The sequence below is a fragment of the Camelus dromedarius genome, chromosome 17 (genome assembly GCF_036321535.1).
Source record: "Camelus dromedarius isolate mCamDro1 chromosome 17, mCamDro1.pat, whole genome shotgun sequence".
Taxonomy (NCBI): Eukaryota; Metazoa; Chordata; class Mammalia; order Artiodactyla; family Camelidae; genus Camelus; species Camelus dromedarius.
The window spans coordinates 41,495,180-41,518,442 of NC_087452.1; the positions used below are offsets into that span (position 1 = coordinate 41,495,180).

Consider the following 23,263-nt stretch of genomic DNA (forward strand, 5'->3'; position numbering starts at 1 on the left):
AAAAGCACGTTTATGTACACTATGTCAGTTAACAAATTTAAACTAGATTTGGTGTGATAAATGCCTTAGAAAGGCCCTGTGTGATCAGGGTCCCACTTACCTCTCCCTCATTCCTACTGTCCGTCACTGACCCTATCCCCGACACACCCCAGTCCCATGATCCTGCCACAGTGACTTCAAGTGAGCCTCTCCTAACCATGGACATCTAATCCTATTGTTCCCTTGGACTCAAGTACATTTCCCTCATTTTCACCTGACTAAAAATACCAATTCACCCCTTCTGATTTCAGCCAAAATACCATTTATTCCAGCTCCCCAGGTGGAGTTAGCTCTCCCTTCTCTTGGATTCCAAGCTCCCTGCATATCTCCCTACCTGATGGCACACGTGTACTGGACAGTAAGGTGCTTACCTGTCTGTCCTTCCCTGCCAGATTGAAAGCTCCAAGCAGGCAAGTACTTAAAACTTGATTCCTACACAGGGTGGAAATCATCATACTATACTGTAACTGCCTACTGACTTTCTGTATCCCTCACAAACTGTAAGTGCAATGAGAGCTGAGACCTTGTGTTACTGGTACATATCGTTGTGCCTGGCACATAGTATACCCTCAGTAAATATCTGTTGAATGAATGAAACCCTACAGTACTTTATAAAGCTTTTTACCCCTTGATGTATTTGCCCTATGCTCTTGGTATTTGTTCACTAAGATCAACTGAATAAAAGTTGTTCGTTATCCCTGATTTCTAAGAAATGTTCAATAAATGTTAGTTTTCCTCCTCTCATCTTCTCTACTGGAATGTAAATTCTTTTATGGCAAGGACTTTGCTGTGTGCATTTTTGCTACCAACTAAGTCACTAGCACAGTCTGTACTAAAAACTAAGTAAATATGAAGGATAAGGAAGAAGGAACTAAAGTAAGCACCTGCCTATTGACATAGTTACACAGGATTTGAAGAGATAAGTAAGATATGTACATACGAGAGGGAATATACAGCACAGCATATACGTGCCAAATGAGCAGTAAAGAAAGTAAATGTTACAAGAATCCATAGGAAGAAACAACTAAGGTAGGCAAGAAGTCTTCACAGAGGAGGTGGGAACTGTTTAATTCTGCAGGATGTGGGATATTACAGCAGTACAAGGTAAGAGGCACATATAATTACCAAAAAAGGATGAAATACACAAGACAGATTCTAGGACACAGGAGTAAACCTGTCTAAGGTAAGCAGTTCATGCTTTCAACAGAAACTTACCAAGTGCCTACAATGTGCCAGGCACAGTGCTAAGTGCTTGACCACAACAGTAAACCCTCATGAAACTTATAGTCTGGTGAAGATGTCAGACACATACTAATTTACAACACAGATTAATAAAAAGTTTGATACTAGATACTACACAATTTCATTGGAGAGGTAAAGTACCAAAAAATAGGAGTGACAATCAGGGGTGGCTTCCTTTAAGAACTTTTACTACATTGACACTGAAATAGGAAAGATAAGTACGTTTTTATGGGTTTTGATTGTTTAATTACCTGGGACCATGTCATTGTAACTGTGTTCAAGAATTTAGGCTTCACCCTAACAGGAATGGAAAGGCATCAAAGGTTGAACTGTATTTGTTCTATCACAGAAGTCACTCCGGCTGTGACGTGGAAAACACACAAGAGAAGGCAACACTAAGTGGAAAGACTCTGTTTAAGATTGTTGCCAGGATCTGGGTGAGATGATCATGGCCTGAAAAATAATAAATAGCTAATTTCTCAGTTTTGAAAATTGTACTATGGTTATGTTACTCTTAGGAGATGTTGGGTGAATAGCATACGGGAACTTTTTGTACTGCTCCTGCAACTCTTTCATAAGTTTAAAAGTATCATTAAATAGAAGTTTAAAAAAACTAGTGGCAATATGAATGAAAAGAAAGGGAGGAGTCAAGAGATAATACTATAGAGGTGCAAACAAGAGGACCTGGTGACTAACTGGATGTGAGAGGTGAATGAGAGAGAAATCACACAGGAGAGTGACAATTAATGCAAAGAGCTGAGGTCAGATCACCCAAGGTCTTAAATGTTCAGCCACAGATTTTGAGCTTTACTCTGAGAAAAGGGTACTACAAAGGGTTTTCTAAAAGGAGACTATCAGGAGAACCATAAAACTTAAAGATTAAAAGGGCCTTAAATATTCCTTCTCTTCTTTTCTACTCCTTTAAGTGGAGAGGAGGAAACTTCCTTTATCTTAACTCCCAGCAGAATTACCCTTTTCCCTTTCCTTTCAAAAAGAAAAAAAAAAAAATATATATATATATATAGTGCTTTGCAAGAGCAGTATATTCATTCTGACTCAAATTTCCCAGCAGCTTCCTCAACATGTTAAGTGACTCCACCCCTTCTTGAAAAGTCTTCTATTGTCTGCTAATGCCAGATGTTTAGTTTGGAATTTTCAGTTCTCCACCTGAAGCAATATTTTAGTCATGACTGTGCATTCCTTCTAGAAACTCACTTGTCTTGATTTCTTCTATTTACTCTCTGGTTTTCTAATTACTTTAACGTCGGTGGTTTTCCTCTACTTCACACAATTCAGTCAGTCCCCAAGGAATGTTAGTTTATTCACTCATTCATTCACTCAGAGTGAACAAAACAAAGTCCCTGCCCTCAAGGAGTGCTCAGTCTACCAGTAACAATTTCTCCATCTATAAAATGCCTAGGGAATCTGTGTCTTCCTTTCCATTGTAAGTGTCACTGCCTGAACTTAGAGTCTCAAAATTTCTTTGTGTAGCCTGGTGTTCCGCAACCTATGGGCTGCAACTCATATAGGTCATGAAATAAATTTAGTGGATCACATTAAAGACAAACAAATAAGAAGAAATAGGATAGAAAAATCAGAGTGCTTTCCACATAATTAAGAACTGTTTTATGAAAATGTTGTTTCAGTTACACTAATATATAATAATAAATATGTAATATTATATATCATATACAGTCATAATATGAATATATAAAATTCCTTTATACATATAAATGAATATGTTACTCTTTGCTGGTTCTAAACCCCTGCCCGGCAGTGTCTCCATCTCTGCCTCTTCATAGTCTCCCCAGCCCTGGTGGTCCACGACACAAACATCTCCACAAAGGCCCCCATCTTCTTCCTTGTACTCCAACATGGGACTCGATACCTTTTCTAGGCATATGTCACACTCTGCCTTGTACAGCAGGCACAGATCGTGAGCCTCCTGGTAGAAGAAAAGACGTTTTAAGCCTCTTAATGGTCCCCTCAGATGTCTGTCCAGTGAATCCTGTCCTAGCATGTACTAGAGAAGATATACTGCTTTGTGTGCTTTTGTTAGAGAAAAGTCTGTGAGTAAAATCTCCGGAGAAAATAAATGTAGTAAGCTTTGACAGCTGATTTTCCCATCACACTTAGCAAAGGTTGTCAGACGAGAAAACATTTTGACAAGAGAAAGGAGCAAACTCCCTCCTCACCACTGACTGTCACACACAACACACACCTATAATCAGTTTACATCAGCACTCTCTGGAGAACCCAGAGTACTCTTTCCGCATTTTAATCAGGCAGTTTTGAAAATAAATTTTTAAATCACAACATCAAAAGTTTAGTATGTTGATCTAATAGATTTTTTTAAGGTAAGGACTTCACATCTCTTAGAAACACAGCCCTTGGCACTCAGCTCTCAGTTCCTGACACCACCACAAACACCACAAACAGATCAGGCATTCTTTATATTCCTGAAGTTTCTTCAGGGTTGAGTGGAATCTTACCTGTGTTCAGACCAAAAAACAAACCAATTATCTTAAATTTGATCTACAAATAAACCACTTTCCTCCACCTTTACTTTTTTTTTTTAACTATTGGACAAACAAATACTACATTTGCAATGTAAAACTTATTGGAATATGTGGGCAAATTTTATGGATATCTAACCAATTTTTTTCCCTTTACTAAGCTATATCAAATTTGCATTCCTCTAAAAGACCCTAGTGTAATAACACACATATTACTTTCAAGAATGTCACATATTTGAAAAGAGATGTTCCTTTTAGTTTTGAACTTTTTGAAGAATATAATCATTTTGTTAGTATTATATGAAGTAGAAAATAACAGACCTAAGTCCAGAAAAACCTAATTTTTACTCCAGACTCGGTTACTTACCATGATTTACTTCCCTAATCTACAAAAGGGAGCTACTGCCTATCTCACAGAGACGTTTATGGGGTTCCAGTACACTCTGGTGCCTAGCACCAAAGAGACGTTTGCTATTATCATCACATGACCTTAGTCAAGTTATTTAAACTTTGAGCCTCAGTTTCTTTAGTCATAAAGTAATAAATAAGACTTTTACTTATCTTTACACTGTCCACTATTATGGATTACGTAAAATAACTAGCAGATGATAAGAATTCATATTGTGTTTCTCAAATTTCAGTCTTAATTTATAGATTAAAAATATTGTTTTTCTGGGGCAGGGGGGCATAGCTCAGTGGTAGAGTGCATGCCTAGGATGCACAAGGTCTTGGGTTCAATCCTCAGTACCTTTATTAAAACACACACACACACACACACACACACACACACACACACACACACACACACACACACTGTTTTTCTTTAACAGAATTAGTCTACAATTTAGACTTCTTTTATGATCACTGCAGTTCACATGCCTAAATGGTGCTCTAAGGTATTGCTGGTATCTGTAAATTCAAGATCATCACGTAGTATGTCAGTCAGCATCTCCTTCCAAGTATGTGTTCTCTCACCAAAGATGGCTCAAAATCACTCCAGCAACCCAATTCTTCTGCTTCTGCTTATGCATTACCAACTCCTGAAGAAACACATTTGTCTCCTCTGCTGAAAGTTCAATATATAATTCTACTCTCTTTTCCTGTTATTCCAATTATTCCCTAATACTCAGTACAGACTACACCAGAAATTAAATCCAGTCTGGGACCCTGGAAGAAACACCAGACTGTGAGATCACCCGAGGCCTGGTTCTTGCCTTTCCACTAATAGCTGTACTTGATCTTAGAGAAACCACTTAACAGCATTACAATATTAGTTCCTATTTGTGTGGCAGTTTATAGTTTTCAAGTACTGTATCATTTGATCTTCAAGAAAAACTTCATGAGGTACACAAAGCAGATATTATTTCCATTTTAAGCCAAAGAAGCTGAACATGTAAAAAGTTAAATGATTTGAAAAACTATCTCATTTCCCTTGCTGAGCACTTACTACACACTTAAAACTGCTCTAGGTATCGTGGCACATAAAAGAAGTACAGACAGCCCTGGGGGACGAGTTTTCAATGCCACACAGCACCACATGCAGCCACGGATCCTCCAAACCCCCTTTCTTCTCCCTTTCCCGAGGCTTTGGAGAAGCCAATGCTGCCTGGGGGTCATTCTGTCTATCATCTTGCATCAGTGGTCAGAGGGCAGATTGATACCTTGTTCCCAGAAGGCCAGAAGCCTTTTAAAGGCTATTCCATTTGACCCAGAAATCACAACTGCTTAATACTATTTTAAGGAAAGAAAGAAGCAAGTAAGCATTGTTTATAACAATAAAGAGGAAACAAAAATCGTCCAATACCAGAAAAGAGGTTAAATAAAGTATTCAACAAAGTACTACACACATATTAAAAACCATACTAATTCATATTCATAGGCATAGAAACAACTCTATGACACATTTTTCAATGAAAAGAACAATTGTATGATTACATTATCATAAAAAATAGATGTTTAGATGTACACATGTAGCAAATCTCAATCTTGGAATGAGAAGATTATAACTAATTTTTTTCTCTCTACTTACCCGGATTTTATAAATTTTACAGTAAGCATTATCTATTAATGAAGAAATCACAAACCTTCTTATAAAAAAGTCACCAAAAATTCAAGTTATTTCCCACTCTAACATGAATATAACAAGAAATATGAGAAGTGCATACCAGGAGTTCATCCATGCTAGTTTGACATTTCTCGAGGTTTATCCGTTTGATTGCCACTTTCTCCTTTTTAGGGATACAATATGCTGCTTGGACCACAGCTGTTGCTCCACTCCCTAAAGACAGACATGTAGATGAGTAGATAAGTAGATGGGTAGATAAAAACAAGACATTTCTAACTCTTACAAAATTTAAACAAGAGAAAAATTCTTGACTTATTCCTACATGCAACAACAGATGCAGTGAAACACTCAAAAAATTAAGAAGCAAATACCTCGACCATCTCATAGAATTGCCAATAAATACCAGCACACACACATACACAAATTAAAACTGACAGCATTCTAGAAATTCTAGAATATGATAGCAGAGGCTCACATTTCCGTGCTTTTCTCCAAATATAATGAAATACCCCAGAAATAACTGAACAATCATAAAATGACTCTGAAAGATAGAAAGAAGGTTGTCTGGCTAGGAACCTCAGGATGTGAGGAGACCCCCCTGTGAGCTCACGGGGTCTCTGACCTCCTACATATCCATGAGTGGGCACCAGAAGAGCCTGCCTCCCAGAACCACCAACAAGGATAGACAGACAGACAAATGAGACAAATCCTTCTTTTGAACCAAAGGACTGTGAAGGGGAAGCTCAGAAGCGACCTAGAAGCTAGATTCCCCAGTTGCTACAGGACACTCCACCCAACCCACCACAGCATCCACCCCTGCACCCAGACAGCAAGAAGCCAGATTCACCAAAGGGGCAACTAGGTCCCTGCCCCACACCCGGGGCAATTTTCAGCCAATCTGCCCATGGTGAGGCAAGGGGTGGACCCACACCCACCAGTCAGCCTTCCGCTGTGCCAGAAGAATAAAGCAGAAGAGAAGAGTACCGCGAGAGCTCTGAAAATTAAGTTATCATAGGAATTTCCTAGCTCACAAAAGTAGGCCTAAGCAGTCTACTAAAATAGAAATTTTAAATAGGATCAGGAGTCTCCTAACATTAATATCCTAAATGTCCAGGATGTAATTTTAAAAAGAAAATCACATGTCATACCAAGAACTAGGAAAAACACACTTGCATGAGAAAAAGCAATCACACTGATACAAACACCAAAATGAACCACATGTTGGAATTACCCGACAAGAATTTTAAAGTAGGCATCATAAAAATGTTTCAACAAACAGTTAAGTTTAAAAATAGAAAAATTTCAACAAAGAACTAGAGGTTATTTTAAAAAGTGTCACGTGGAAATTATACAACTGAAACATACACTTTCCAAAACACTAGCTGGGGAACCTCAATAGAAAATTAGAAGCGATAGAGAATAAATTCAGTGAACTTGAGGATATGATCAATAGCTTACTCAATCTAAACAACAAAGAGAAAACAGACTGAAAAAAAAAAAAGAACAGAGCCTCAGGGAGAAGTGGGATAATAATAAAAGCTCTGATGTCCACATGGTAGTTAGACTAACACACCCCCACCCCCAAGATGTCCCTGTCCTAATCCTTCAGGCCTGTGAGTGTCACCATATACAGCAAAAAGGCTTGGCACATGCTATTAAATGAAAATATAGATGGTGAAAAGATTATCCTGGATTATCTAGCTGGGCCCAATGTAATTATGAGGGTCTTTATAAAAGAGAGGCAGGAGGGTCAGAGTCAGAGAAGATGAGACAATGAAAGCAGTGGTCATAGCAATGGAGCCATGAGCCAAAGAGCAATTACTGATACATGCAACAACATGGATGAACTTTGAAAACATTACACCTCGGGAAAGAAATCAAAGAAAAAAAGATCACATATACTGCATGACTCCATAAATATGAAATGTCCAGAACAGGCATATCCACAGACACAGAAAACGGATTAGTGGCTACCAGGGGCCGGGAGAAGAGGAGAACGCGAGGTTACTGCTTAATGGGTAAAGGATTTCTTTCCGGGGTGAGGAGAATGCTCTGGAGTTAGACAATGACAATGGCTGCAAAACACTGTAAATGTACTAAAAAATAACTACTGAATTATACACTTTACAAGTGGTTAATTTTGGGGAGAGGTAAAAAAAGGTCAATTTTATGTTATGTGACATATCTTGATCTTTTTAAAACAGGGAATACTACAAACAACTTTTGCTCACTATTCAACAATTTAGGAAAAATGGATCAGTTAAACAACTAACTACTAAAACTCAGCCAACATAAAGTAGATAACCAGAATAATCCTACAACTATTAAAGAAATCAAATTTATAATTTAGAAGTTATTGAAAAAATCCCCAGGCCCAGACGGTTTCACTGAAGAATTTTACCAAACATTAAAAAAGAATTAACAGCCATTTTACACAATGTTTTCCAGAAATGAAAGAAGCAGGAACACATCTCAACTCATTTCATGAAGCCAGTATTACCAACACCAAAACCAAACAAAGACATCAAAAAGAAAAAAAAAAAAAAAAAAAACTACAAACCAATATTTCTCATGAACTTGCTGCAAAATCCTTAACAAAACAGTTACCAATTGAATCCAGCAAAAGGTAATATACCACAATCAAGTAGTATGTATTTCAGGTATGCAAGGCTGGTACAATATTAAAAAGAAAAAAAATCAATGTAATACACTATATCAATAGGCTAAAGAAGAAAAATCATGATCGTATCAACTGAATACAGAAAAACATTTTTAAAAAAATCCAACACCATTTATGATTAAAAACAAAAAACAAAAAACTCTCAGAAACCTAGGATGAGGGGAACTTTCTCAACCTCATAAAGAATATCTACCAAAAACCTGAGGCTAACATCATACTTAATTGTGAAAGACTGCCTTCCCCCTAAGACTGCGGAAAAGAAAAGGATGTTCATTCTCATCACTTTCATTCAACATAGTACTGGAAGTCCTAGACAATATAATAAAGCAAGAATAAGAAATAAAAGACATCCAGCTTGGAAAAGAAGAAATAAAACTGTCCCTGTTTGTAGATGTCATGAGTGCCAATAAAGAAAATCTCAAGGAATCTGTAAGAAAAGCTCCTAGAACTAGTAAGAGAGTTTAGCAAAGTTGCAAGATAAAAGATCAACACACAAAAAACAATTACATTTCTATATACTAACAACAAACAAGTAGAAACCAGAATTTTAAAACATCACTGGGGGTGGGGTTATAGCTCAGTGGTAAAGAGCCTGCTTAGCATGTGTGAGCTGCTGGATTTAATCCCCAGTACCTCCATTAGGAAAAAAAAAAATTTTTAAACACAGTATTATTTACAATTGCTCCCTCCAAATGAGATATTTCGGTATAAATCCAATAGAATATGAACAGGATCTGTATGCTGAGAACTACAAAATACCAAAGAAATAAAACAAAAAAGACCTAAATAATGAAGAGACTCACCATGTTCATGGACTAGAAAACTCAACATAGTAAAGACGTCATTACTCCTCAGATTGACTACATATAGGTTTAATGCAATTCCAATCAAAATCCTGGCAAAGTATTTTATAAACACAGACAAGCTTACTCTAAAGATTATATAAAATGAAAGGTGGTAATCAACAAAATAGTTAAGAAGAAAAAGTTGAAGGATTCATGCTATCCAATTGAAAGACTTATATAATTTAAGTAATCAAGACAGTGTGATATTGGCAGAGGGACAGACAGAAACTCACATATACACACACATAACAGAATAGAAAACCCAGAAATAGATGGTCACAAAAACGTGCCCCAGTGATTTCTGACAAAGCAATTCAGTGGAAATGGTATAACTTACCAGAATGGCTAGAAAGAAAAAAAAAAAGTGATAACACCAAATGCTGGTGAGGATGTGGTAAAACTGGATCACTCACACACTGCAGGTGGGAATATAAATTATGGTACAGCCTCTCTGGAAAACAGTTTGGCCATTTCTTTTAAAACTAAAAATGGACTTGTGCAACTCAGCATTTGTATGCCTGGGTATTTATCTGAGTAAAACAAAAACATATGTTCACACAGAACCTTGTATATGAACATTCACAGCAGCTTTATTCATAATAGCTAAAAACTGGAAAACTACCCAAATACCCTTTAACAAGTGAATGGTTAAACAAACTGCAGTACCTCCACAGAGGAATACTACACAGCAATAAAAAAGAACTATTGATATGCACAATTACTTGGATGAATCTCACGGGTATTATATGGAGGGAAAAAAGCCAATCTCAAAAAGCTACATATTTTATGACTCCATTTATATAACACTCTTGAAATAACAAAAATCACAGAGACAGGGAACAGATTGGTATTGTCAGGGATTAGGGATGTGGGTAGAGGGGTTAGGATGACTATAAAGGGGTGGCCTCAGAGACTCTGTGGTGGAATACAGTTCTGTATCTCAAATTTAGGGACAGTTACACAAAGGTATACATGTAATAAAACTGCATAGAACTATACACACATGTACACGAAGAGTACAGTACAGAGAGAGAGAGAGAGAAACTCAGAGTAAATTCCGTGGATTGCTTACCAAAAAAAAAAAAAAAAAAAAAAAAAAAAAGCCTAGGCCTCAATTCATCTGTTACCATTAATAAAATAATCTTCAAACACCATCTGTACAACATCACTCCTCAGATCACTAAACCACAGCCACTACTTGATACTGTACTTCTTGATAACTCAACACTTTTAACTTATTTTCCATACCCCAGATGCAATTTAGTTAATCCCATCTCCATGCCTCTGTGCAAGCCATTTGCCCTGCTTTCTTCATATACATCCATACCTCCTACTTCTTTCAAAGTCCAACTCGAAACTCACCTAACTTCAAGAGGCTCCATGGAAAACACACTTAGATTCAAACTTAAGCTCCACTATCATTGGCAGGGTTAAGTCTTCATTCCCTGACTACGTGCTTAGAAATAGCAATGCTCAATAAATATAGTTATTGTTTATTGACTTACCTATTATATTACTGTTAGATGTTTAAATTGTTTAAAAAAAATAGCTGTGTCTCCTCAAGTATTTAGCATAGGGTACGTTTATTCTGCTTCTAAAGGACTTGATTCTTTACCAAAACATACAAAGATAAATTATTCCTACCAACTCCCCATCTCTACCCATAACACTAAAATTGTAGTTTTTTTCAGTGTTTTAATCATTGGTTCTCCTATACAAATACTCAGCCTTGGATCTAAATGAATTGGAAACACTGAAAAAGAAAAAAAAATGCAATCATTAAATTCTTTCCCTCTTCCTCTCCATTCTCTCATCTTCTTCCCAAATAAAAAGTGATTTCACCAAAATGTTGACAAGAGGGTATGGGGGAAGAAAAAGAAAAAATATGTATTGCACAGTAACTGTATTAAGAAAAAGCAACTCTGAGCAGAATGCTTCATGTAAAATGCAACATGATTTCAATATTTGGGGAGAAATACTACTTAGACAACTCTCACTGAGTGCATTCACTTTAAGAATGAGATATTTACTTTAATAAGATTCTACATCAGCCTGTAAAAGAGCCAAGTAGATCATTTAAGAGAATGATATGGTTTAACATTTAGGACTTTAAAACTTAAATTTCTAAGAGGAAAAAAACCAAAGACTGAAAAGGCATTCTATAAAAGGATATATATATGTGTTCAAAGTTTTCTGACAGGATACACAGAAATAGTTAAGAGTGCTTAACAGAAAGCGGAAAGGAGCATCTTAGCAGAAGTGAAAATAAAAAGTACATAGTATTCTGTCCTTTGATGCTAATGTAGAAAAGTATGATTAGGTACGAAGTCCATTTCCCCCAATTTACAATTCACTTTATTATTTATATTACCAGAAGAAATCACTTCAATTTCGTCATCTTAAAATGAAATATTCATGTCTTCTAGAAAATGTCTGGATTTCTAGCAAAGAAAAAAGTACTTCAGCAACAAAAGAAGCTTGATAATTTTGCGATCATTTTCAAATTCCAAAACAAGTAAACATATACTAACATCTGAACTTGGCAAAGAGCAAAGGCTATTTTAAAGATGAATTGAGAGTTGCCATTGTTTAAATGGTCTAACATTAGTGAAATATCTAAGAGTCAGGCTTAGTTAGACATCATAGTAATTTAAATATACTCTTTTGAATTATTTATTTCAATGTTAAACTTTCATTCTTTATTACTTATTGTTATTATATTCACACAAATATTTAAGAATAAAGATCAACATACAATGAACTATGTATAACATTTTCCAGTAGAAAGTTTTCAATTTTAAAAATCTCTTCCCCAAACCACAGCAAGATAACACTTACCCACTAGGATGGCTATAATCAAAAAGAGAAACAACAACCAGTCTGGTAAGGATGTGGAGAAATTAGAAGTGTACTACATTGCTGGTGAGATTATAAAATGATGTAGCTACTTTGGAAAAGAATTTGGCACTTCCTTAAAATGTTAAACACAGAGTTACCATATGACCTAGCATTTCCACTCCAGAGAACAGAAAACATGTACACATAAATACCTGCACACAGGTGTTCATCACAGTATTATTCATAAAAGCCAAATAATGGAAACAAGCCAAATGTCCAAACTGATGAATGAACTACGAAAATATGGTATATCCATACAATGGAATATCACTTGGAAATCAAAAGGAACAAAGCACTGATACATGCTACAACATAAATAAGCCTTGAAAACATGCTAAGTAAATATGTCAGATACAAAAGGCCACATACAGTGTAATTCCATTTATATGAAATATCCAGAATAGGTGAATCCATAGAGGCAGAAGGTAGATCAGTGGTTGCCAAGGACTAGAGAAGGAGAGGAATGGGGAGGGCTGCAACAGAGAAGCTCTTTCTGGAGCTTTGAAAATGTTCTAGAACTAGACAGTGGTGACTGCTGCACAACTCTGAATATACTGAATTGTACACTTTAAAAGGGCAAATTTTATGGTATGTGAATTATATCTCAATAAACCTGTTATTCAAAAAATCCAAGTATGCCACCACATTTCCAACATTAATATGCTACAAACATTAAAAAAATGAAGACAATCTACATACACAACTACATAATTCAACAGAGTATGTGTTTGTTGTATTTAAATCCATTCGAAAATCCCTGGTTAAAGCCATATATACACAACCACAGCACTGACATGGATAAAACCCAATTGTAATTACAACAAACTAAGTAAAATCTCTGCACAAAGCTTATGTAATGCAAAATTCAAAATAAAATCCAATATTCAAGAACACATCATCAATGACTTTCTCTCTCTCCACCCTTCCCCCATATAACCCAAAACCAGGCTGCAGTTAAATACAGAGGAATATCTGATTTTAAGTTTACTTGTTGTTAATTTCTAATTAAACACAGAATTAACTTTCCCAATGATAAAACACTAAATCATAATTGTTTATATACTAAAGTACCTTTCTTTCACTGAAAGATTCACTAACAATCTTCCCCAGGATATTAAATTCTGCTGTGATTTAACAAGTGGCAAAAGACAGGCTGCTAATGTTCCCCACACCTGATGATGAAAAGAGACTTGCAGGCTCCAATTCTCCTATCCCAGCAATCACTTTCACTGATATTCCCAAAACAAATGCCAAAATATCGCTTAGCAATCAAAAATATTTTAAGGTACTAACATACTCACAACTTTCAATGCCACTAATTCAAAATAGCCAGTGATGCTCTAGCTTTCATGAGAAAAAATTTACTTCAGAGAAATAGCAAGTAATAACATAAATATGAGGACGGGGGAAAATATCTAAAAATTTTACTTATAATTATTTTAACTATTCATCAACTTTTTTGCAGTAATTTAAAAACACAGGATTAGAGATACAAGTGTTTAAAATATTTCATCTCTTCTTTAAAGCAGATTCCTTCATGAGGAATTTTTCAAACTAAAAGTCAATTTACTGAGTTTTAATCATCATTTTTCTTAGAGCAAAAAGAATCAAATTAGAAAACACAGAAAACAATGGTTATAAAAGGGGAAAGGATGGAGGAGGGATAAATGAGGAGCTTGGGATTAACAGATACATATTACTATATATAAAACAGATAAACAACAAGGACCTACTGTATAGCACAAGGAACTATATTCAATTTCTTGTAATAATATATAATGGAAAAGAATCTGAAAATAAAATAAAAAAAATATATATATAGGTATAACTGAATTGCTTTGCTGTGCACCTGAAACTAACATTGTAAAACAATCACACTTCAATAAAAAAATTTAAAAAAAGAAAACATCAGTATGTACTACACACAGTAAAAGTACATTAGCCTGTAAAACTTTTACTTCAGTGTAAATACACATGCAAATGTGTAAAAGGTGCCAGTTAGGAAGGGTTTAGTCAAAGTGTGAAAGCTACTGCTCTAATGCCCTCTACTAAGCACTGGCCTAATACGAAGAATAATAAAAAGGAAAATGTAAAACAATTTCCAATACAGCACCCTAATTCAGATGCTCGCTATTTTATACGTCATGCATCCTGCACGCACCATTCCCCACGTCCCCACTCTCCCACTCTTCCTCTCCTCTCCTGGCTGGTTTTTTAACTGCTGCATTAGTGTACACTACAAACCAGGATGGATTAATGTGGAAAAATAAGAATGGGCTTTCTCCTGAAATCCTTCAAACCGGGTAATCTCATCTCTTGAGACAGAAAGGGAGCTCCTCACAGGGATGAGGGGGACTAAATAAAAAATTTCAGAGTCTCTCGCCATTTTACTAGAGCCAGAAATTTAAAAGAGTAGGCAGAAGAATGGATTTTATTCATGCCTGTGAAGAAAAAATAAATCAAATGAACAAAATCAATTGAAGATATTTTCCTCCCAAATTTTGACCAGCTATCACAATAACAGATATATAAAATAAAGATTTTGTTTTTAAGTATTTTTGAGTAAGGTTTTACATTCACTAAAGAGCTAGCCCAGACTGTTCATTCTGAAAGATGACTAAGGCACTGTCACCTGAACCATGGAAAATACAGGAATTTACAATTTTGTAACCCTTTTTCTAAATTAGCCCTCTTGTCAGAGTCATATTGAAAATTAAAGCTCCTAGAACTGGTGAAACAGAACAGTCATTACCATAGAAATCATGCTATTTCTCCATACAAAGATGAAAATTAAAACACACTGCCATACACTGAGTAATTATTCAAGTAGCCGATGGTTTTGCAATGAATCACCTCTCTCTCTGGTTCACCCTGGTGATCCCTAGCTCAACAGATAGTAACCCCATCCTTCCGGGTGCTTCAGCCAAAGATCTTAGATGCATCTCACATCTAACCCAACGGCCTATCTCTAACTTCAGTATGTTATATCCAGCATTTGAGTGCTTCTCATCACCTCGACTACTACCTCTCTCCCATGGATAATCCCTCCTTCCACCCTCGCACCCGCACAGAAGTATTCTCCACATAGCAGCCCGGGTTATTCTTTTAAAACATAAATCAGATCATATTAATCCTCTGCTCAAAACCCTGCCGTGATTTGCAATTTTACTCCAAGCAAAAGCCAAGTACCACAATGACTTGCCGGGCTTCGCACCGTCTGATGGCCAGGACCACACGTCCCTACCACCTTGCTCCCCTGATCTCCGCAAGCAGTCTACCTCTTCACCCTCCACCTCACTCTGCTCCAGCCTTGCCTCCTTATTCCTCAGCCATGCCAGCATGCTCCTTCTTCAGGGCCTCTGTTCCTGCTGCTCTCTCTGCTTGGAACAAAGTTCCCGCCGATAACCACAACATTCACTTCTCCACCTCCTCAGGTCTTTCCTCAATGTCACCTTCTCAGTGAGGCTTTCCCTGACGTTTTCAAAACTCACCTCTTTCACTAGGAGTTCCCAACCCCTTTCCCTACTTTACTTCTGCACTTCATCACCACCAGATTATAAACTCCACAAAAGCAGGGATTTCTGTCTGCTTCATTGCTCTATCTCTAGCATTGAGAACTGTGTCCAACACAGAGAAGTTCAGTAAATATTTGTTGAATAGATTAGTCAATCAAGTAGTGGCATATACTTTCTAGAAAAAAAATCTGCTCTCTGGGGATAGAGCAAACATAAAAACAGCCCCATCCTTCACAGGCATGACCTTATTATCACCATCGCAAGTGTTCACGTTTATTGAGCATTTACTCTGTGTGCCAAGTACTGTGCTGAGCACTCTCTTTACCTGCATTTCTTTTTCTCATCTAATCCTTACAACAATCCCAAGAGTTAAGTATTATTGATCTTACATAGCAATGTAAGCAAAACTAAGACTTAGGTCACAAATTAGTAAGTAGCAGAGTGGGGCCTAGAAACCGGAACTGCACGAAGTTTCAACACCATGCTCTTAATTGGTAGGCAACTGCCTCTTTAGATTAAAGCTAACATTTATTAACTGATTACAATGTGTCAGGTTAAATTATTTACTTGCAATGTCTTATTTAACTATTTTAATTAAAAAAAGCCCCGAGGCCAACATTTTTAGTTGCCTATCCAACATACAATTTTCCCTTCTTCTTTAATGGACAACTTTGACCTATTTTGTTTGAAGTAACAATGTGCCCAAATAAAAAGCTCCATTTCATTTGTAAATGGCCAAATGACACAGTTCTGCCCAATAAAATAGAAATGGAAGTCATTGAGCAAGCCTTCTAGGAAAGAAAGCCCTTTGAAAGGGAGCCAACTGAGTTATCATGTGACTTTGTCCTTTTACCATATTATTCTGACCTGGAAGACAAGCACAAGGCTAGGGGTGGAGGCAGGTGGGTATATAGCTCAGTGCTAGAGTGCATGCTTAGTATGCACGAGGTCCTGGGTTCAATCCCCAGTACCTCTGTGAAAAAAATAAAAATACAATTAAAAATAAACAAGGCTAAAGGTGGAACAACCATCTTGCAACTATGGGAATGCAAGTCATGCGCTAAGTGGAATGGAGTGAAAAACTAGGAGTCTGGGTGCCTGCTGGCACCTAGGCTGCCACTCCAGTTTTCCTGTTATATAAAGGGGGCAAAAAAGTATTTCATTAAGCCACTATTATTTGTTTCCCATTACACGCAGCCAAATGCAAACCCTATTTGATATAACCCTATGAGGTTGTTGGCCCAATGTTGGCCTCACTGAAAATGTCACCCTAGCTAAATCTTCCAATCAGGGGGAGAAAACACACCACCCATTAAGCATCACTCTATTTACAGAGCATGCTGTCTTTCACATTTATGGAGGGGCTAGAGAGGGGATCCTGGAATCCGTATTTGGAAACCAATACTTTAAACATCAGAATGAGTGGCTAGTGAACAATTAATGAAGATAATAAAGGAGAGGGAAAGTAGAGAATAAAGTTAGTGGACTGCCTTCACCTAAGTGTCAAAGCTAGGTGAATCACACCTTACTAAAACAAGATCTGAAAGAACACATTTCTAAAATAGGCCCAGGTAAACAGTAAATATTTACTATGACTTTTCAAGATGCACGAAAACAAAAGCTACACGGCACAGCCCTTGACAGACTGGATTCCCACTTTGCCATCACACTGTACTGTGGGCAACACCATGGGTGGCAGGGCCATACACAGCTTTACTGCCATGTCCAACATAAACCCTTAGATCCGTCTAAACCTGAATGAGATCTGGAAGTAAAGGGGAAAAAAAGATGCAATGATGGTCCAGTAAACATTACAAAGATTCTAAATATTGCAAGATTACAAGTGTTACAAGATTCCAAATTATATAATATTCACACTTTACAGCAATACCAAAAATTAGGAAGTGTAACAACAAGGAAAGGGAGAGAAAAAAGGAAGTCAGAGATGACAACCATTGTATGGAATATTGAATATGAGCTAAAAGCTTTCCACAAACAATTACACTTGGTCCACAAAATAGTCCTGATGACATAGGGACCATTTTCCCCATTTTACAGACAAAAGACTGACACTAAAACCATTTGTACAAATTGACTAAGATCAGACAGGCAGTAAGAGGTAAAACCAAGATCTGAATCCAGGTCAGTCTAGCCCCAAAGTCCATACTCTTAGAGTTGCTTCAATGCACATCAAATACAGTATAACACCTGGTCTGAAATTCTAATACAATAACAGGGATAAGGAAGGAGCTTAAAAACACTGAAAAGATGAATGATTAACAGTGAGAATAACACTACATCTTCTACAAGTAAGCATACTTTGAAAACTTCAAACCTTTGCCAAAGCATGCTTAAGATGATACAATTCTTCAAAAGGAAATGTTGTGAATTCCCAATTTATATGCTTTTATTATGTTCTGGGAAGGGAATTTTCTTTTTTCTATAGGATTTTGGCAGAAAAAGATAGAACAAAACAGAATGCAAGAAATTAATCCCACAAATATAATTCTAAGTAGCACATATGCAAAAAAAATACAGTTCAAATAAATGTATATGCTTTGAGAAAGCAGACACCATTATACACACTTCCTTAAAACACAATCCTTTGAAAATAGAAAATTCAAACGATCTCCCAAACCATTTTCCCCCTACACTTTAACCATTTGTTTCCTAAAAAATTGAGGGTCACCTGAAGAAATCACAAAGATTCATTCTGAAAACTACTTACAGCTTGTTACAAAATATTGTAGTCCAATCAATTTGGTATGGAAGCAAAGTAAGAATAAGAATACATTGCTTTATTGAGCCTTGCTACTTGTACTAGTTGTAGTTCAAGGAAAAACATTTTTTTCTTCCCTGTTGGGAAGACGGGATGAGATAGAGTGTGAAGAGTTGAGTTAGTATGTTAGGAACTTTCAGAAACTCAACTGATGGGAAAGAGCACATTTTAGAAAATGAAAAACAGGATACACGAAAGAGAACAAATCCTACTACACTCAAAAGAGTTATCTACAAAATATCTGCTGCTGTCAGATTTTTTCATTGTAAGGATATTTCCTTTAATCTGTTAGATTACAATCATCATCTTCCAGTTAGTTCCAAAAATCAATCAAATGCAGATGCGGGAAACAAGGATCCTAGATTAGGACACCAGTACTGGCTGTGCCTGTAATTAGCTCTGACTTTAGACAAGTCATTTCACCTTTCCGTATCTCCATGTCTTCATCTGTAAAACAAGACGGTCCATCTGACTTCACACCCTACAGAAAAATTAATTCAAAATGTATCAGAGGCCTAAATCTAAGAGCTAAAACTCTAACACCTAGAAGAAAACAGAGGAAAAAGAATCGTTGTAATGGTGGGTTCATATAGATTTCTTAGATACAAGAGCAAAAGCACATTTGACAAAAAAGAAAAAAGTGATAAATTAATCTCAATCAAAACTCAAAACTTTTATGTTTATAAGACACCATTAAGAAATGAAAAGACTGGGAGAAAATATCTGAAATTATGTATCAGGTAGAGGACTCATTCCCAGAATGAATACACACCCACACACACACCTGTATAACACAATAAGAAAACAACCCAATGGGCAACCCAAAGGGGAAAAAGATATGAATAGACGTTTCACCAAAGAAGAGATATGAAAAGTTAACAAACAAGCTCATGAAAAGAAGCTCATCTTCATTAGCCATTAGGGAAATGCAAAACAAAACCACAATCAGATACCACTTCACATCCACTAGGATGGCTATAATCGAAAAGACAAAGAACAAATGAAGGCAAAAATGTAGAGAAATAGGAACCCACCTACATCACTGATAGGAATGTAAAATGGTACAGTCACTTTGAAAACTGTGTCCATTTCTTAAAAAGTTAAACACAGATTTACCCCGTAATTCCACTCAAGAAAAATGAAACATGTTCACATGAAGATATGATGTAAATACTCATAGCAACATTATTCCAAACAGGCAAAAAGCAGAAGCAACCCAATATCCATCAAGTGGTGTCCAATAAAAAGGAACAATGTACTGATACTGTCTGTAACATGGATGAATCTCAAAAAACATTATGCCAAGTAAAAGAAACCAAACACAAAAGATCACATATTATATGATCATATTTGTATTAAATGTCCAGAAAAGACAAATCTATAGAGACAGAAAGTAGATTTGTGGTTGCCTGGCAGGGGTGGGAACAGGGAGTGACTGCAAATGGACATGAGGCATCTTTTTTGGAATGATGGAAATGTTCTAAAATTGGACTGTGGTGATGACTGACTCTGTAAATTTACTAAAAACTATAGATCTGTACACTTAAAACAGGTGGATTTTATGGCATTTTTTTTAATGAAAAAATACTATGCTAAGTGAATGAAGCCAAACATTAAAGACTATATATCATATGATCCCACTTATGTGAAATGTCCAGAAAAGGCAAATCTATGGAAACATACGTAGACTTGCAGTTGCCAGGGACTAAGAACAGGGATTAACTGTAAACAGGGACAAGGGATCTCATTGAAGGGATGAAAACATTCTAAAACTGGATTATGCTGATTGGTGTACAATACAATAAATTTACTAAAAATCATTCAATTTTGTATTTCAAAATGGGTGAACTTTATACTTAAAAATGGGTGAAATTATACCTCAGAGTAAAGTTGTTTTTAAAAATAAGGTGGTCAAATTACATTGGGGTCCTTAACTTTTTATCCCTGGTTTACCTTAAGAATGAGATGAAGACTAACCCTACCCCAGAGGGCTGAGACTCCCTTTTGCTCACTCACAAACTCATCTGAGGACACCAAATTGACCAGTTTCTAAAGCTCTAGAGCCCTGTGCCATCTCAACAGCAAGGGCATTAAGAATGACCACAACCCTCCTCTTCACAAGAGAAAGATGAACACCTTACCAGAAAGGAAAGCAAAATTCCTCTTCTAAAACAATGATAAGGATCCCCATTTCTTACTTTATGGATATTATTTTGGAATCTCTTATTTAATCTCTTTCTTCAATATGAAACTCTGAGGGATTCAGAAGCAATCAATCAAGAAAGAGACCCAGCTAGTTGTCTTTAGAACCAACCAGTACATGTCAAAGACCCAGCATGTAATAAGGATGCATATCTATGAAAAGGCTTAAGGAAGAATAAATGTGATGTCTTTCAGATAAAACTTAGCCCAGATTTGTTCTGAAACAAGAGGTAAGTAAAGTGAAAAACAGAAATATGACAAAGTTTCTCTAAACACAGACATATCGCAATAAACACTCACCGCTCCCCATACCCCCCAGGACAGCTAAGGAGTTTTCAGCCATTCTTTGTTATAAAACTAATTTTAGGACAGGATGCTGATCTAGCAAAGCAGACAATCTCCTTCTTCCAATACACAGGGGTCTGCTCATGTCAGTTGGACTGAGCCTCTGTCTAGCTAAACCCATCCCCTTTTGATTTCTAAGATCACTAGATTATTGTTGTCCAACAAATACTCCCCTCATCCCCAGTGCCCACCCTCCCCCAATCACTGTGCCTCTCTGAGAATTACAATCCACGTTTGTGCAAGTTTTGGTCTCTGCCAACTAGTATTCCGGGACCGCTTTCAAATACATTTCACACCAGCCAGCCAGATCCATTGGAAAATCCTTACCTTGGCTGAAAAGGTCCCTAAAATCGGGCCCCTCCCTTACCTTCCTATCCTTACCAGTCTTCTTTCAAGTTCTAAAACACACCAACCTCTTTCCCTCCTCGAGGCCTTTGCATTTCCTCATCCCTCAACAGGGAAAAATCTTCCCAAGGAAGACTTCCCAAGACTCCTCTTCCTTCAGTGCTCAATTTACATGACAACGCCTCAGAAAAAGCATCTTCCTTGATATCGCCCCAACTAGGTCTCCAGGTTATTATCTACCAGAACATCTTGCTTATTTCCTTCCTAGCACTTGCCAAAACCTGTATATTTTAAAAATTTGTCTACTAATTTAATGTCTACTTTCCTGACTAGTGAGTCAATTCCAAGCAGTCGGAACTTGTGTCTACGTCGCTTAGTGCGGTACCTGCAGCTTCATCTGGAGAGGATCCCCAGCTCCACCCCAGCAATGCCTGGCACTTCGTGGAGGTTCTCGCACGGATTAAGGGAGTGGACAGAAGCACCCTATCCCCCAACCCCACAAATAGGTAGCTGTGCCCCCCAACTGCAATACCCCATTTCTCTCACCGCCTTGTAAAGGCCTGTCCCCCGCCTGCACTATTCTTTCTCACCCAGACACATCTGTCGCTCAGGTTCAAACATTTGTCGCTCACAAATCTCTCGTGAGCCCCTCAAACCCCACCCCACCCCGCCGCACAGGCGCGCCACTCAAAATCCCCTCCCCGCTTCGTACGCGCTGCACAAGCCCGGAGCCTCCACCACGCGCCCTACCAACCCCCGGGCCCCACTAGCGAATGTCTGGGAGTCCCGCGCTCCTGGAGCTCCCGTGGGTCCCCACGTTCCCGCGTGTCACCCGCCGCCCAGAGCGGCGCCTCCCCGCTCCGCGGCGCCAGCTCTCACCTATCACCTCCTGCAGCTCGTAATCGTCCCTGTTGATGGACCAGGGCAGGGCGCTCGAGTCCTCGGACATGACGGCGGCCGGGCACTCAGTCCTCCCTCAAACTCGCTGACCTCTCGTCTCCTCGCCGCGCCTCTCCCCACCCCCAACCGCTGCTGCCGCGCCCCCACCAACCGCCTCGGGAACAGCCACGGGTCGGACGGCGCCTGGGCGCGGGGTGGCCGCGCGGCAGAGCGGCTGGGGGCTCGAAGTGCCGGCCGACCTAGCGTCCTGCTCCTCCGCGGCCGGCACTCCCCCGCCCGGCCCACGTCCCGGCCTCGGCCTCCGCTGCAGCAGCGACAGGAGCTTCGCCTGGGCCCAACCCCTCTGTCCCGCCCTCCACCCAGCCCCACGCACGGGCCAAACTTTCCCTTCTCCCTCCACCTGCCGACACGCAGCGCGCTGGCGTCACCGCGCCGGGCACGCCCCGCCTTGGCCCCGCCCCCCCGGCCGCCATGTCAAGTGTGGCTGGATAAGCAGTGAGCAAGCAGGAAGCCCGAGGAGGAGGAAGTTGACAATAGAAAAGAAGAAATGCTTAGGAAGGAGTTCAGCACGGGCATCGAAAGGCCGGAGGAGAGCCTAAAGTAGCATAGAGGTAGTAGCCACACTAAGCATGGAGACCAAACGGCACCCGAGTGGAGGGGACGAATCCACTTCTGGTGGCGGGGGCACGTTGCCGTCTCCGTCGTCGCATTCATTGGCTTGTTTGAGAAGGAATCAGAAAGGCAATAGGTGTGTGTGGACGTCAGTCATAAGTTAGTCCCGCCTCCAGGCTCTGGGCGCTCCGCTCCGCTCCTGGACTCCAGTCGCTCGAGATTGTGGGTACCCCCCTCGGCTTTGCCCAGTTCTCCCGAGGGACGTTGCGGCGTAACCGCC

The 23,263-nt window shown here is 38.5% G+C and overlaps 1 protein-coding gene across 1 annotated transcript in view; it reads right to left on the reverse strand.

The window, feature by feature from the left end:
* OXSR1 (oxidative stress responsive kinase 1) overlaps positions 1–22,781 on the reverse strand; it is a 72,416-nt gene extending 49,635 nt beyond the window's left edge. The window contains exons 1-2 of the mRNA XM_010982031.3: positions 22,351–22,781; positions 5,963–6,075 (exon numbers count right to left, since the gene is read on the reverse strand). Coding sequence (XP_010980333.3) covers positions 5,963–6,075; positions 22,351–22,420 — 183 coding nt within the window. The 5' untranslated portion in view covers positions 22,421–22,781. The remainder of the gene's footprint in view (positions 1–5,962; positions 6,076–22,350) is intronic.
* Positions 22,782–23,263: the final 482 nt, after the last annotated feature.